This window comes from Bactrocera latifrons, unplaced genomic scaffold (genome assembly GCF_001853355.1).
Source record: "Bactrocera latifrons isolate USDA-ARS-PBARC rearing strain unplaced genomic scaffold, ASM185335v1 scaffold_12, whole genome shotgun sequence".
In the NCBI taxonomy this organism is placed as follows: domain Eukaryota; kingdom Metazoa; phylum Arthropoda; class Insecta; order Diptera; family Tephritidae; genus Bactrocera; species Bactrocera latifrons.
In genome coordinates this window covers 1639433-1652752 of record NW_017534630.1, presented here as the reverse complement: position 1 = coordinate 1652752, position 13320 = coordinate 1639433, and the positions used below count along the sequence as shown (strand labels likewise).

The following is a 13320-nucleotide window of genomic DNA, read 5'->3' as shown; positions in this document are numbered from 1 at the left end:
CCAGGGAATCTAATACAAAGAAAATCCACATAAGTAGCTGAACAGCTGATCATTAATATTGTCGGCTTTGAAACAATGAGCTTCAAAATTTTTGAAATATTTTTGTTTGAAATTTCACATATGTATATGCTGGAAAAAGACAAGCAAGTTTCCAATGCCAGTAAAATTAACTTTTAGCTTGCTGATATGCTCACCATAGAGTCGACTTCATTCTCATCATGCTTCAATTCCGTTATGAAGTTTTCAAAATGCTTGAAAACAAAAAATTTCACAATCTCTACTTTTTTTTTACTTATTTTTGGTTATAGCTCAACGTTATATTATACATGTATAATAATATTCGCATAATTTATCTTAAAATGTCTTTCCCCTTAAAATTTTAAAGCTTGAGCAAAAACTACAGACCCACCTCATCCAAAGAATCAACCCACTGTGCGCATAAATTTGCCATAAATTTGAAAATAAAATAAATTGCCATGTTATAATTGTAAATACATGTATGTATGTACGTAGTAGACTAATGAAACTAATTAATTACAATATTTAAGCAATAAATTTAATAAATTTCCTATAATGAGCAAATAAGTTTTTTGTTAGAAAAAATGCGTAAAAACAAAATTTGAAAATAAAAATAAATAAATGCAGTTCCAAGCAAGTAAGGAAGGATTTAAGTTCGCGTGCAACCAAACACTTTATACTCCTGCAACTTGCAAACCAGAGGATCGAAATCCAAGCAAGTAGATATACAGTTGAACTTCCCTAACTCACCATAATACATAAAAAAACTTCCGAGTTATGAATAAAAATTTGTATGACATTAGACTTATACTTGTATTGTCAATTCAAGAGATCGAATGATATGTATGTGTACATACATATATATGTACAAATGATTCACACCTAAGATTTGTTAGAAAAAGAAAAATCATTGTACTATAGGTAAGTAGTATATGGAAGTTGGGTGTGGTATCGACCCAATTTTATTTATTTTTGCCAATTCTACGTATTACTAACCTGTCACATACTAAAAAAGTTTTGCCTGGTTTCCATAAAGTAGCTCATATCCAATCACCAATCATATGGAGTAAAGTCAGCCGAATGTTCGAAAATCCTGATTTTAGTTATGTGCGGGATATGTTAGGTTTTCGCCCACTTTTAGCTAGCAGAAAGATACACAATTATCGGTAAAACGCGCCCCTTCATTACGATAACTCACATATTGGCTGATATAGGCGGCAAAAAGTCACCCGCAAGTTCGAAAACCTTTATATTAGTATATAGGGGTTCAGGGAAGTATGGACCCAATTCAACCCATTTTTGTCACACAGACACACTATTATCCGGAAAGTATTTTCTCCGCATTTCAATAATATATCTCTCTCAATGACCGTTATTTTCCGTCAAAAGTCAACATGTTCGGTACTTAGGGTGTTGAAGTAGTGGCAATTCCAATCCAATAGTTTTGGTTGAATTTGCAAGTATAAAAACATATGGAGAATTTTTGGTCATAAGGTGCTCTACCCTAAAGACTTAAAACCGGTATATCGAGTCCCAAGTTAAGTAAATTCACCTAAAAGTGGGCGGTGACACACCCGTCGTCCAGGGTTCTATTGAGCCTTTTCATATCATGGCTGGTGTAATATTGTATGTCTCTGGCGTGTTTGGTTATTCATTCATCGTCCTTTTAGTAATTTTTAACAGTACCGTTATATGGGGAATGAGCGGGTCCGATTTCATTCATTTTCACACTGTCGGTAAAACTTCTTATAAGAATTTTCCTACGCGAATTTGGCTATGGTAGCTTCAGCTTAAAACTAGGAGATATTTACATTAAACCTCTTAGAGGTAGGCACCACGCCCACTTTTTCCAACTTTTTAGCCCTCAGGTGCCCTTTGCTATTGAAGTGCTTAGCTATGACACCTTATATCGGTAATAGCGGTTTGTGGACGTTCCAGTGGTCCGATTACGTCCATCGACGAACTCCGCCTTAATTTTTTATCAACTTGTGTTATCATCCTGACCATTTTTATATACATATATAACCGTTTATCTAACTCGATCAGTGTTAGGTGATTCGTACAACCTTCAGGTGAACAAAACTATTATACGCTGTAGCAACATGTTGCAAGAGTATAGAAAAATCACACATACATGCATACAAACACTAGTGGAAAACATACAACAGCGATTAGATGGAGCTGTGTGAGTTAGATTTACACATACATACATATATGTATGCGTATTTTTAGACGTAACGTATATGCATATATGTATGTACAGGCACGTGCTAATGTTATTATTAGAAACACAATTATAATGCGATTTAAATTGAAAGCCAATTAAGACCCACGATTCGATGAACATTTTGCGAAACTATTAAACAAATCGAGCACGACAACTTTACAAAAAAATATAAATAAAAGATAATAATAACCGTAAAAAATCGAAAAATATCAAACATATGTCGACAGCTAATTAATGCGATTAAGCATTAAAGATGGCAAATGAAAAATGGCAATGAGTACGCGTGTAATTAGCAGGCGACAAGCAGGCGACACTACTAACAGTAGTGGCTCATTAGCATAATTAAGTACGAATAACTAATGGCAATTGCAAGCATAAAAAAATATGGAGAACCGGATATAAATATAATACCAAAATTAAACAATTGAGAACCAACAAAAACTGCAATGCTCAATAATAATAAAAAAATAATAAAAAAGTTGTAACCAATTTGAATGATAGTGGACGAAAAACGAAACAAATAAAACACTGCACTTAAGCACACAAAACTATTAATTTACACACATACATACATACATGCGTGTTTGTAAGTAAATTGAGTGTTAATCAAATTTACACCACACAATTAAGAAGACTTTTTGTAGTTAAACGGAATTAAATTTGTTAGTGTTGTCAGGCAGACATAAATACTCGAAAACAACAGCATATAGTGCATACTCATATTTATCTATGTATGTAAGTATTTATATGAAAATAGTTAAGTAATTGTCATTTAATTGTATTCAATTAACTTACATTTTTTTACTTTAACTTTAAATTAATTTGTATTTATATAAAAGTATGAAAATTGTAATAAAATATTAAAATTAAACGAACTAAAGTAAAGATCAAAGAATTTAATGTGAAAAATAAAAATATACATATTTATGTATAAATGTGTGCATTGAAATGAGCTAAGCGAAAATTATTGAAGTCTAATGAATAAAAAATAAAGATATTGATGAAAAATGAACATCACCGTTATTTAAGTCACATAATCTTTCTTTAAACTACTCAAGCTACATTTTGATCTTATAAAGAACCGGGTACGTCTTTTAAATACATTAATGAACTTCTTTTTTTTACTGATAATGGGGAAATTAGTAAATTTCTGACGGAATTAACCTAAGTTTTTTGGGACCGAAGTTTGATAAATTTTTAGCATAAATAAGCTTTTCTAAAAATTTCTTCGAAACAGTTAGACCGACCGCCTTAAAATTTCCACACGATTAGCCGAGGCCAATATTTGCAAAAAGATAATCTTCAAGAAATAAATGCCAAAGACTGATTTTTCGAATGATAATACACATTCCCCACTCATTTTGAAGTTCATGTGTTTTTTCTCTAAAAAGTAAGGAACGCCGAAATTCACCACCATTTAAAAACGTGAAGGTGTCATCTCATTAGAAAATTTTGACCTGCCCTCTTATAATGACCTGTATAAATGTCCGGACCATACATTAATAACATTTTGTTGCTTTTGAATTTGAGATAATTTTAAACAAAACATTTTCTTCACCACTCAACCCAGTTTTTCGAAGGTCCGTCTAGACTTCGGCTACGGAATCAAGGGAATCCAATTATTATATAGCATTTCCTTAATGTATATCACCAGGAAGTTTTCGGGCAATCACAATTTCTGGTTCCATGTGAGTTCCAATAAAAAGCAGCCCTGCAAATGTCATCAATATTTTGCGAAGTATATGGTCCGTGTTGAGGTCTACAAATCAAGGGTTGATATTCTCTTGCCACTTGTGGATTTGTTCCAGTATGACGAGAATTGTGAAAATGTGATCTGAGCATGATCTTTTTTAGCGAAAACTTGCTTGTTGCTTCGTCAGCGAACGTTAAAAATGGGACTGCATTCGATTTAGTAGAAGTTTGGTGGAAAATTTTATTGAAAGCTGGTCAACGTGATACCTCTACAGTTTTTACATATGATACTTATTCGCAGGTGTAGCTTTTAACCACATTAAAGTACATTAAATTCTGCAAATGTAAATATTTTGTTTATTCAATAAAATCGATTTTTTGTCGTTTTTTGACCTGCAATGGATATAACCCCTTAACATACAACTCAAACACGTATTACATAAGAATTATCATTACGAAAAAGTGTTTATTTATTTAAAATTTAAAAAGTTACTATTGGTCTTACATGGGTTTACGGGTTCAAAAAATCGATTTTTTTTATGTTTTTTTATTAAATTCTACAACATCTCTGGAATATTGCCTTAAATTTTCAAATTGATCCGAGTAATAGTATCGGAGGTAAACCTTTGCGAACTTTTTCGCACGAGACTAAGAACGCTAAGTGCGCCATCTATAACGCGTTTTTCTCGAAATTGTGTTTTTGATGTCGGTTGACAAGATTTCCCGAGAACGATCAAAGTCAAAGTTCTAAGGTAAGGTTTTAACTAAAATACGTATTTTTTCTACTTTAGATGATCCTGTAAGGAGTTATCCGGCCAACGCGGGCGCATCTTTTTCCGTGGGGTCATAAGAAATGGTGTCACAATAGCCGAGTTTAAAAAAAATTTTTTTTTTTAGAATTTTAAGATTTCTTTGCTAATAGTGTATGTTTGTAATAATGAAAAATTCTAACGAGTTATTTAATGTTTTATACATATGAGCAAAAATTGTTGAAAAAATCTGTTTTTACCCATTAATGTGCCTTCAATTTTTTTTTGGTTTTTTCAAGCAAATTCTCTTTTTAGTTTTTTGTTTGCCTTCATTTTTGTTTTTGCTATTGGACAAGCCGTCAGCATACTTTTCTCTAATGGATTTCAATTTCTTCTACACTAGAAGAATTTAATTTATTAAATTAAAATTTATTTTCCAACCGGAGTTTAACCGATAATAAATTTAGGTAAAATGCCAACTACAATACTTTAAAACGTTTTCAAAGAGAGCTTAGTGGAAAAAAAGACACCGATTTGTTTGTAAGGCAGCAAGTTAAAGGAGTTGGTTGTTGTTTTTATTATACAGAGAGGTTTCAAATGAATATCTATTGCATTAACCGTAAAACTTAAGTATTCCTTTTTGAAACTTTAAAAGGAACAATAACACATTTGGCAAACTTCAGACAAATTTAACAAAAAATACTATTTTGGTATATTAAGTTAGAGTTAATTTACACCCCAATTGTCTCCGCTAATTGACCTCTATAGACGCAATATAACTTGTTTAAATATTTAGATTCAATATTTTTTTGTTCCATTTATTTTCAACACATATTCCATAGCACAAATCATTAACCACATTTAACAAGCATTTCATTATTTAAAATAATATCTTTGTATTCCTTAGCCGCATTTTTTACCACCACCGCCAGTGCTCTTCTTGCCATATCCACCGCCGATTTTCTTTGTACCGGCCACCAACGGTAATTGGCTGCAACTCCAACACAACAACAATAAAATTGGCCACAGGAAAACTGAGAAACGCATTTCGAATATGTTAATTGGAACTCCTTTCAATATTAGCAATATTTTTAATGATTTGGGTACACTCGTCAGTTACTTTATGCTGGCAAGTAATGCGTTTTCCATTGATGAGCTCCTTTTTATAGGCTTTCGGATAATTATTGCAATAATCATTTGTGTTGTAGGGAGGTGTTGGAATTTTTTGTACAATTGTTTAATCTGTCACGCCTATGCAGATTTACATTCGCGCTTTCAAAGATGAAATATTAATATTTTTGATAAGAGTAATTGGCTTTGAACAGGCACGCGAAGGAATTGACTAGATTACTACAATTTATTTTTGGGATTCACCCAAGGTTTTCCCATATTTTCACAGTATGATTCATAAAATTTGTATTTATAACCGTTCATTGATCATTTCGCTACGCTCAAACTAATATATTTCATTTGAATTTCAATTAGGTTATAATTTCAGCTAATTATGAATTAATTAATTTCCATATGTGCGGCGCCAGGGACAGTGATTTGAAGTGCGCACTGCTACTTTGCTGATCCAAGGTTTGATTATTCTCGCGAATAATATCTTAATAAAAGCTATCACGTTTGTAAATTGGCTTAAATGTAGACATACTTGTTATCTAAACACGTAAGAATAACTTATAAACTATTAAAAATTATTAAAAAAAACATATTAATTAGTTTGGAAAAAAAAATTATTTATTCAACAATTAAAGTATTAAATATTGGGTTAGTGTTTAATTGCAAATATGAAAACAAATAATTTGATACACCTTGTTGCCAATTTTATGTTTACCTTCAACTCAAACAAATATAATTTCAACATATTGCAATTTTTCTTCACCATAACATTGCACTACAATTTTACGTCGATCTTTCTGCAACGGTGTTGAACATTTCATGGGTTTGGGTTTATACTGCTCCTTACTATTCCAGTACTCTGCACTCGCTGCTGCCTCGGTGTCTCCTGATTCCTCCGGCAGCTAGCGTCGCACACCAGCGTCATTGGTGTCGGTAGTGGGTGGGCGACGTGTAGTGGTTGGAGGACGTCCACGTGGCTCAGGAAAGGGCTTGGCGTTGGCTAATGTACCCATGCTGCCGATCACAGCGAGCAAGCCGAAAACGAAGAACAACGATAACCACTTCATTGTTTTAGACTTCCGGAGTTTTTCTTTACGCACTGTATAGTTTCGCAACTTTTGTCTAACTAACAATGTCTTGAGACCAGCAGTAACCTTTTATACTTAATCTCCACTTAGCATTGTAAATGGCTCGAGCTATAGCTATTGTTATAACTATTTAGGCAGATGTCACAAGCATAAATTGCTGCTGATATGATCTTAGTGTCGTTAGCGAATATCTTTTGGGAGCTTGCTTTCATACTAACTACTAATCGGAATAAATGTCAGTTGCGTTTAGGCATCAAATTCAAAGACGAGCCGGTTTTGTTTATGTTCTAGAGATTGTTACAGACGATTAGCCGTTAATTGAGTTGTAAATCTTATAAGAAAATGGGCGGTAAATCAGTCGAGCATTTAAGTTTTTATGGCGGAGATTCGCCGATTGACGGTTTTGGGAGAAAAAGTTAATTGTATTGTAAATTATTGCGTAGAATATCTACATATATGTATGTACGTCAAACTATATATTTTTCGGTGTAGATCTCGCAAGCTTTCAATGCTTTTAGAACTTGATTTTAAAGTTTTCGAAATTTCAAATCTTTATTACAAGCCAAATAAGCTGATTAAAAATAACATAATTTGTTCAATATTATTTCTTCAAATAAACTGTGAAGCGTGGATATACTTGTAAAAATTGTTTTGACATTCCTTCAAGCTCAATCCTTCCAATGTCCAATTAGCACCACTATGACATCTAATGAAGATGATGATGCCCCAATACAACAGGATGTGATACAACAACTGGATGTGACACAACCACTGGATGTGATACGACCACTGGACGGGCGACCACTACTGGACGAGCCACCACTACTGGATGCACCAATTTCGGCTTGACGACCACAACAGGGTGCTCCACAAGCACGACATGATGACTAGGAGGATGTAAAATACCAGGTGCAGACTCCACGAAAAGTGGTAAATTAGATGTTATGTAAAGGATGATGGAAAAAATGCAGACTGCGAACTTAAGGAAGTACATTTTATTCGGTAGCAAATGTTAACTTAGTTGATGGTATAAAATGCAACTGAATTGTTTTGGAAATGCAATTGAATTTTATAGTTTGAAATAAAACTCGAAGTCTTTAGCAAACTCATACTTGATATTTGTATTTCTATTGGTTATTATGGCAATGACCGCAAAAATGCAGATAAATAATAGTTGCATGGTAAGAATGACGGCTAACCACATATGAAGTTGAAATTGCTTACCAATTTTTTCATGTATCAATTCGAAAATAATTATCAGAATATTCGGTTTTTGTATATAACATAATTATGTTTATTAAACATAATTGGATTATACATATGTACATACACATATTTTGAATATTTTACTAGTACAAATTGTATAATTTATTAGCTAGTGTGTAAAGTTAGAAACTATTTAAAGTTCTTAAATAGTATACAAAATCTTATAGAAATTATAGGTAATTTGTAAGCAACTACATTTATTGCAATTAGCAAACGTCAACACGCTTTTACAACTTCGCCTATCACCTGCACTTCTGCGCACTTCTTTAAGTTCTTGGAGAATTTCTTTTCAAATTTCTTTTGCTGCTTCTCTGTTAATTCTTCAGCACCGATTTGAGCGGCATATTTTTTCAAGACACGTTTTTTAAGTTTTTCCATGGCAATACCGTCATCACTCTTTCGTACAATTTTATCTAACACCACACTCCATTCAAAATCATTACTACCTTCACCGTTGGCTTCTAATGTTGTATCATTGGCAACAACTTCAGCGATATCTGCCTCTTGGACACCATTCTTTTGCTTCTTTGACTTATTTTTGGGAGGTGCATCGCTTCCATTTGATTCAGCTGTTATAGCGGCTTCTTCAGCGATATCTGCCTCTTGGGCATCATTCTTTTGCTTCTTTGACTTCTTTTTGGGAGGTGCATCGCTTCCATTTGATTCAGCGGTTAGAGCTTCTTCTTCAGCGATTCCTGCCTCTTGGACATCCTTCCTTTGCTTCTTTGACTTCTTTTTGGCGGGTTCATCGGTTCCGTTTGATTCAGCTGTTATTGCCGTTGCATCATCAACTTCCAGCTTCTTTGATTTCCTCTTTTTTGTTTTAACACTTTCAGCGGTGTCGCTTTCCTTTTCTTGTGGCTTGCCATTTTCTGCTTTATTCTTTTTGGATTTTTTCTTAACCGGTTCTTCGCTCACAGTTTCCTCAGCTACTTCTCGTTTTATACCATTCTGCTTAGAAGTGTCTTCTTTCTTCGCTGCTGCCGCGGCATTTTCTTGTTGCTTCGCCAATTTCATCTTTTCCAGCTCTTTTTCGAGCACATCCCAAACTTCTGCCGCCAACCGCACGGGCATACGCAGACAATTTTTTACAAAGTTTTGGAATTTTGCCTTTTTTCTCGGCACATTGTCGAAACTCTTTAAGCTTTCAAATGCCTCACGCGCCTGACCGCTTAGCTTGTAATCGTTGGAATCAAGTATAGCACGTATGATGTCCATCCAGCCTTCTTGTTTCTTAGCACCACTGTTCTTGGCTTCTTTATGTACATAATCTTTACCGGAATATTTTTGTAATTCTGAAATACATTTTGTATGTGCCACATACTCTTGTCCACGAAAATCTTTGAGGCAATCCATACATGAGACATTCTTCATGGCACCTCGGCATTTTCTATTGTAGTGTTTCTCCACAGCCGGTTTTTTTACGGATTCACCACAGTGATTGCAAGTAAAGAAGACCATTGTGATTTAACGTTTAAGTTATTATAATTTTAGTAAAAAGTAACAAAATATATAAAAGCTGCACACCGGTCCACGAATATGGTAAAAAAATGAACCCAAACAAATCACACGTGCTGAACTTAACGCGTTGCCATATCGTTCAAAATGTCATAACAGCTGTTCAAAATATTTCAACAATACTTACAGTGAAAGTCAAACTGTTGTAACAGGTTTCAAAGGTAGTGTGTTTTTCACGGTTTAACCCGAATGTGATGAAATTAAATTAAACTATTGTAAAGAACAAGTATTTTTCACATTTTTTAATTGGAGCCAATTTGTAATAAACAATACATTTAAAGCTATTAGTCCTTTTCCAACACAGTTTGTGCATATTGTATCTTGCAATATTCCAATCAGAATGTTGGACTTACGGCCAGCTGGTAGCCTTTGCCTGTTATGTGAAAAGTACCGTTGTGAAATTTTATGTTTTTAAAAATTATAAAAGGTATCGTATTGATTTAAATAGTGTTATTTTTGTGAACTGTTTATTGTTAAAAGTGAAAAATATACAAAACTGCATATATTATTTTAAGCGACTTACTTAAAATTTGGTAAGCTGTAAATTTAATATACTACCATAGAGTTTTCAAAAAGTTTTGCCAAATCTTCTTTACTTTGCTCCCGCGGTGCTAATTTCGTTATACGTTCCTGCGGCAAAGTGCCCTCAACCAAAGCTGGGATGTCATCACTATTAAATCCTAAAGCTTTCAACCCATTTTCAATACCTGCACGTTGCATAAACATCCGTACGGTATCTGCTAAAATATTTCCGGCATCTGCTAATTTTGCATTTGCATTGGTATGGTCGCCAAGTATTTGTGCCGCTTCTAAATGACGTTCTGGACATGCAGACGCGGTAAACTGAAATACAGCTGGTGCGCTGATGACAACCGATAAACCATGTGGAACAATTGCATGAGAATCGGCGTAACCTTCAGGTCGGAACTGGCGTACATTTCCCGATATGGGATAAGATAAGCCATGACAAAGATGTACCCCAGCGTTGCCGAAACCTACACCAGCCATCGTGGATGCTAGATGCATGCGAGAACGAGCTTTTAAATTGTCGGGCTGATAAATAGCGTCTATGAAATTTTCACGTATGATTTGTAGCGCATAGCGCGCCCAAACATCAGAGATAGGGTTACGGCCTTGATAGGGTGGTCGTAAGCTGGGGTCAGCGGGCGCCGGGCCACGTTCACGATAGTCAACGGCGGTGAAACTTTCAACGGCATGACAGAAAACGTCGAACCCACAAAAAGCGGTGACACGTTCGGGTTGCGTAAGAGTATGTAGCGGGTCGATTAAAGCTTTAGTGAAAATAATTAATTATAAATTAATAAGAAATGTTTGTTAAATCAAATTCGTTACACACCTAATTTAGGTTTGAGAAATTTACTTGAAATTCCCGTTTTAGCGTGCAACTTTTTATAATCGAAAATAGCTACACCGGTCGTCTCTGAACCGGTGCCCGAAGTTGTCGGTAACGCGATTAACGGTTTCAAGTTAACATTAATCTGTTAAAAAAATTAAATTAATTTATATATTTTAAGAATTTCTTTTGATATTACCTCTTTGCCTCGACCGATCGGTTTATTCACATAATCCAAAAATTCTGCATCTTTATCACAAGAATATAAATTCGCCACTTTGCAAGTATCAATTGCAGAGCCACCGCCTATTGCTACAAATGCATCAAATTGTTTTCCCCTTGCGAAGGTCGCAGCATCCCATAAACTAGCATCAGTCGGTTCAACGCGTGTTTTATCATACACTTCAAATTGTATGCCATGACGACTGAGCGAATCGAAGGCTGTGCGTACACTAGATAATTTAGCAACATTAACATCGGTAACCAAACAAACAGACTTTGCACCCCAGTTGCGCAGATCTGCACCAAGTTCGGCTGAAACACCTGGTCCAAAACGCACCGTTGATGATGACATCTGCAAGTAGAAAGTGATCGTATACTATTTAAAATTATTTCGAATCTCTACCTCAAAAGCGTATTCCATTTTGCCGGTTTGAGTGCCATCTGCCATTTGCATCACACCCGAACTGTATCCATGCGAATGCGCCGGGCAGCTACAACTAAAGAAATCTTATTTAATTACAAAATGATAATTTAATTTCAATTGCAGTATTTATTTTTGAAAATACTTACGATTTGCTAGCTATAGCGTGCATTAAATTAATCGCATTTTTTCGCGACATTTTACTCTGCCGAAATTGAAAAAGACTTGTTTAATAAATAAGCGATCAGCTGCTCAGTGATACTGATAAGACACTCAATTGACGTGCGCTCGAAGGCGTTGGGGTTGGTTCTGCGGTCTCAATTATAGCGCTCACTTATTTATACTATTAAACTTATACATATAAAAACACATACAAAAAATTGTTTGAAATCGCTTGCGAGAGTTTCTGAATACAGTTTCAGATTTACTCTTCTCAGTACATGTCTATATTGTTTAATTTTCAGCACATTATCATCATGGAGAATATGGAGCTCTCGTTTACTTTTGACGAGTTCAATTATGAGCGTGATTTCACTGCCGATAACTATGAATTTGAATGTTTATGGTTCGAGTATGCCGAAGAGATGCAACGGGTTGATGAATTCGCAGACTTTGAGCAAAACTTTGTCAAACAGTTGACAATAGTGGACACTTCCTAAAGGATAATGTTTTATGGGACCATATTACTCACTTTAAGGATTACATTAACTGCATTTTAAGGAATACATTAACAGCATGTTTTGCAGAGCAAAGGTATTTAGTTAATTTAATTAATATTTTATAGTTTATTGATTAATTTTTATATATTTTAGCAAGTGCTTACATTAATAAATAACAAAAATGTGCTTACCCTCTGCTATAAAGCACTGCAAATCACCTCGATTTTCATTTCGATCCCTTCAATATATATGGCTTCAATTTCAATATATATTTCTTATTGATTTTACCTTTGGATAAAAAATGCATCAATGTTCGCTTAAATGTGTTTTTTTTTATTTATTTTTGTAATTTAAAATGTAAATATGTCGGTATTTGTGTATTGATTATACAAATTGCAGTTAGGAAATTTAAATTATTTTATGCACGTCCTTGTAAAAAAATATTAGTGAAAATCCGTATTTATATTTTTTAACGTTGAATTAATTTTAAAACAAATATTTTACATTTTCGTTATATTGACTCAACTTTTTCGTATTTTTTAAAGTTTCTTTTTAATACTTTAAACCATATCATTAGTGCATTACACTATCAATTATTTTATTAGAAGTTTTTACAACTTCTCGTGCACAACAAGTTCGTCTTATACTGTGTATGATAACATTTTAAAAATAATTTTAATATTTTCGACTACAAAAATGACAAGTCTACAATCTTATATTTATATCTTATATCTTTTTTGCAAGATTTTCGTAACCGGAACATACATGTCTACATTTAAACGAACATCCTGCATATACATATGTATTTACTTCCCTTTTATTTGAGTTAATAAATAATTTTTATAACCGTAATTATTTCTTAGTACCATTTTCAATCTTCTAGAAGAGAAACGTGTGCGAGTAATATTAAGTGTGAAGAGAATCGTTGAAAATGTCTTTTGGGAAAATTGAGTTTTCAATTAAAAGTACATTTAATAATATAAA

At 33.8% G+C, this 13320-nt stretch overlaps 4 protein-coding genes across 9 annotated transcripts in view; 1 reads left to right on the top strand and 3 right to left on the bottom strand.

Annotated features, from left to right (window-relative positions):
- Positions 1-6461: 6461 nt before the first annotated feature.
- Positions 6462-6981, bottom strand: LOC108978225. Its single transcript, XM_018948382.1, has one exon. It carries the CDS (start codon positions 6873-6875, stop codon positions 6711-6713), a length of 165 nt encoding a protein of 54 aa, XP_018803927.1. The 5' UTR covers positions 6876-6981; the 3' UTR covers positions 6462-6710.
- Positions 6982-8275: 1294 nt separating this feature from the next.
- Positions 8276-9742, bottom strand: LOC108978224 (uncharacterized protein C16C10.8). Its single transcript, XM_018948381.1, has one exon. It carries the CDS (start codon positions 9621-9623, stop codon positions 8379-8381), a length of 1245 nt encoding a protein of 414 aa, XP_018803926.1. The 5' UTR covers positions 9624-9742; the 3' UTR covers positions 8276-8378.
- Positions 9743-10002: 260 nt separating this feature from the next.
- LOC108978281 (protein windpipe) overlaps positions 10003-13320 on the top strand; it is a 154768-nt gene continuing 151450 nt past the window's right edge. For 3 of the 5 annotated variants that reach the window (XR_001994095.1, XM_018948457.1, XM_018948456.1), the window contains exons 1-2: positions 10120-10213; positions 12142-12430. The gene's annotated coding sequence lies outside the window, so the exon portion shown is untranslated. The other 2 variants (XR_001994094.1, XM_018948464.1) reach the window with 2 other exon arrangements.
- Positions 10220-11902, bottom strand: LOC108978283 (probable hydroxyacid-oxoacid transhydrogenase, mitochondrial). 2 transcript variants are annotated; one of them, XM_018948471.1, is made up of 5 exons: positions 11827-11902; positions 11660-11763; positions 11234-11608; positions 11038-11179; positions 10220-10972 (listed from the first exon to the last, which is right to left on the bottom strand). In XM_018948471.1, exons 2-5 carry the CDS (start codon positions 11708-11710, stop codon positions 10227-10229), a joined length of 1314 nt encoding a protein of 437 aa, XP_018804016.1. In that variant the 5' UTR covers positions 11711-11763; positions 11827-11902; the 3' UTR covers positions 10220-10226. The 2 variants fall into 2 exon arrangements, with proteins under 2 accessions (XP_018804016.1, XP_018804015.1); XM_018948470.1 differs by having other exon boundaries at positions 11660-11753; positions 11827-11876.

Bases quoted from the DNA above. Each gene is read 5' to 3' on its own strand.
- LOC108978224 (XM_018948381.1), bottom strand. From the start codon at position 9,623: ATGGTCTTCTTTACTTGCAATCACTGTGGTGAATCCGTAAAAAAACCG.
- LOC108978225 (XM_018948382.1), bottom strand. From the start codon at position 6,875: ATGAAGTGGTTATCGTTGTTCTTCGTTTTCGGCTTGCTCGCTGTGATC.
- LOC108978283 (XM_018948470.1), bottom strand. From the start codon at position 11,876: ATGTCGCGAAAAAATGCGATTAATTTAATGCACGCTATAGCTAGCAAA. The intron at 11,754-11,826 runs GTAAGTATTTTC...AGATTTCTTTAG, and splicing joins CACGCTATAGCTAGCAAATC to TTGTAGCTGCCCGGCGCATT. The intron at 11,180-11,233 runs GTAATATCAAAA...TTTTTTTAACAG, and splicing joins CGATCGGTCGAGGCAAAGAG to ATTAATGTTAACTTGAAACC.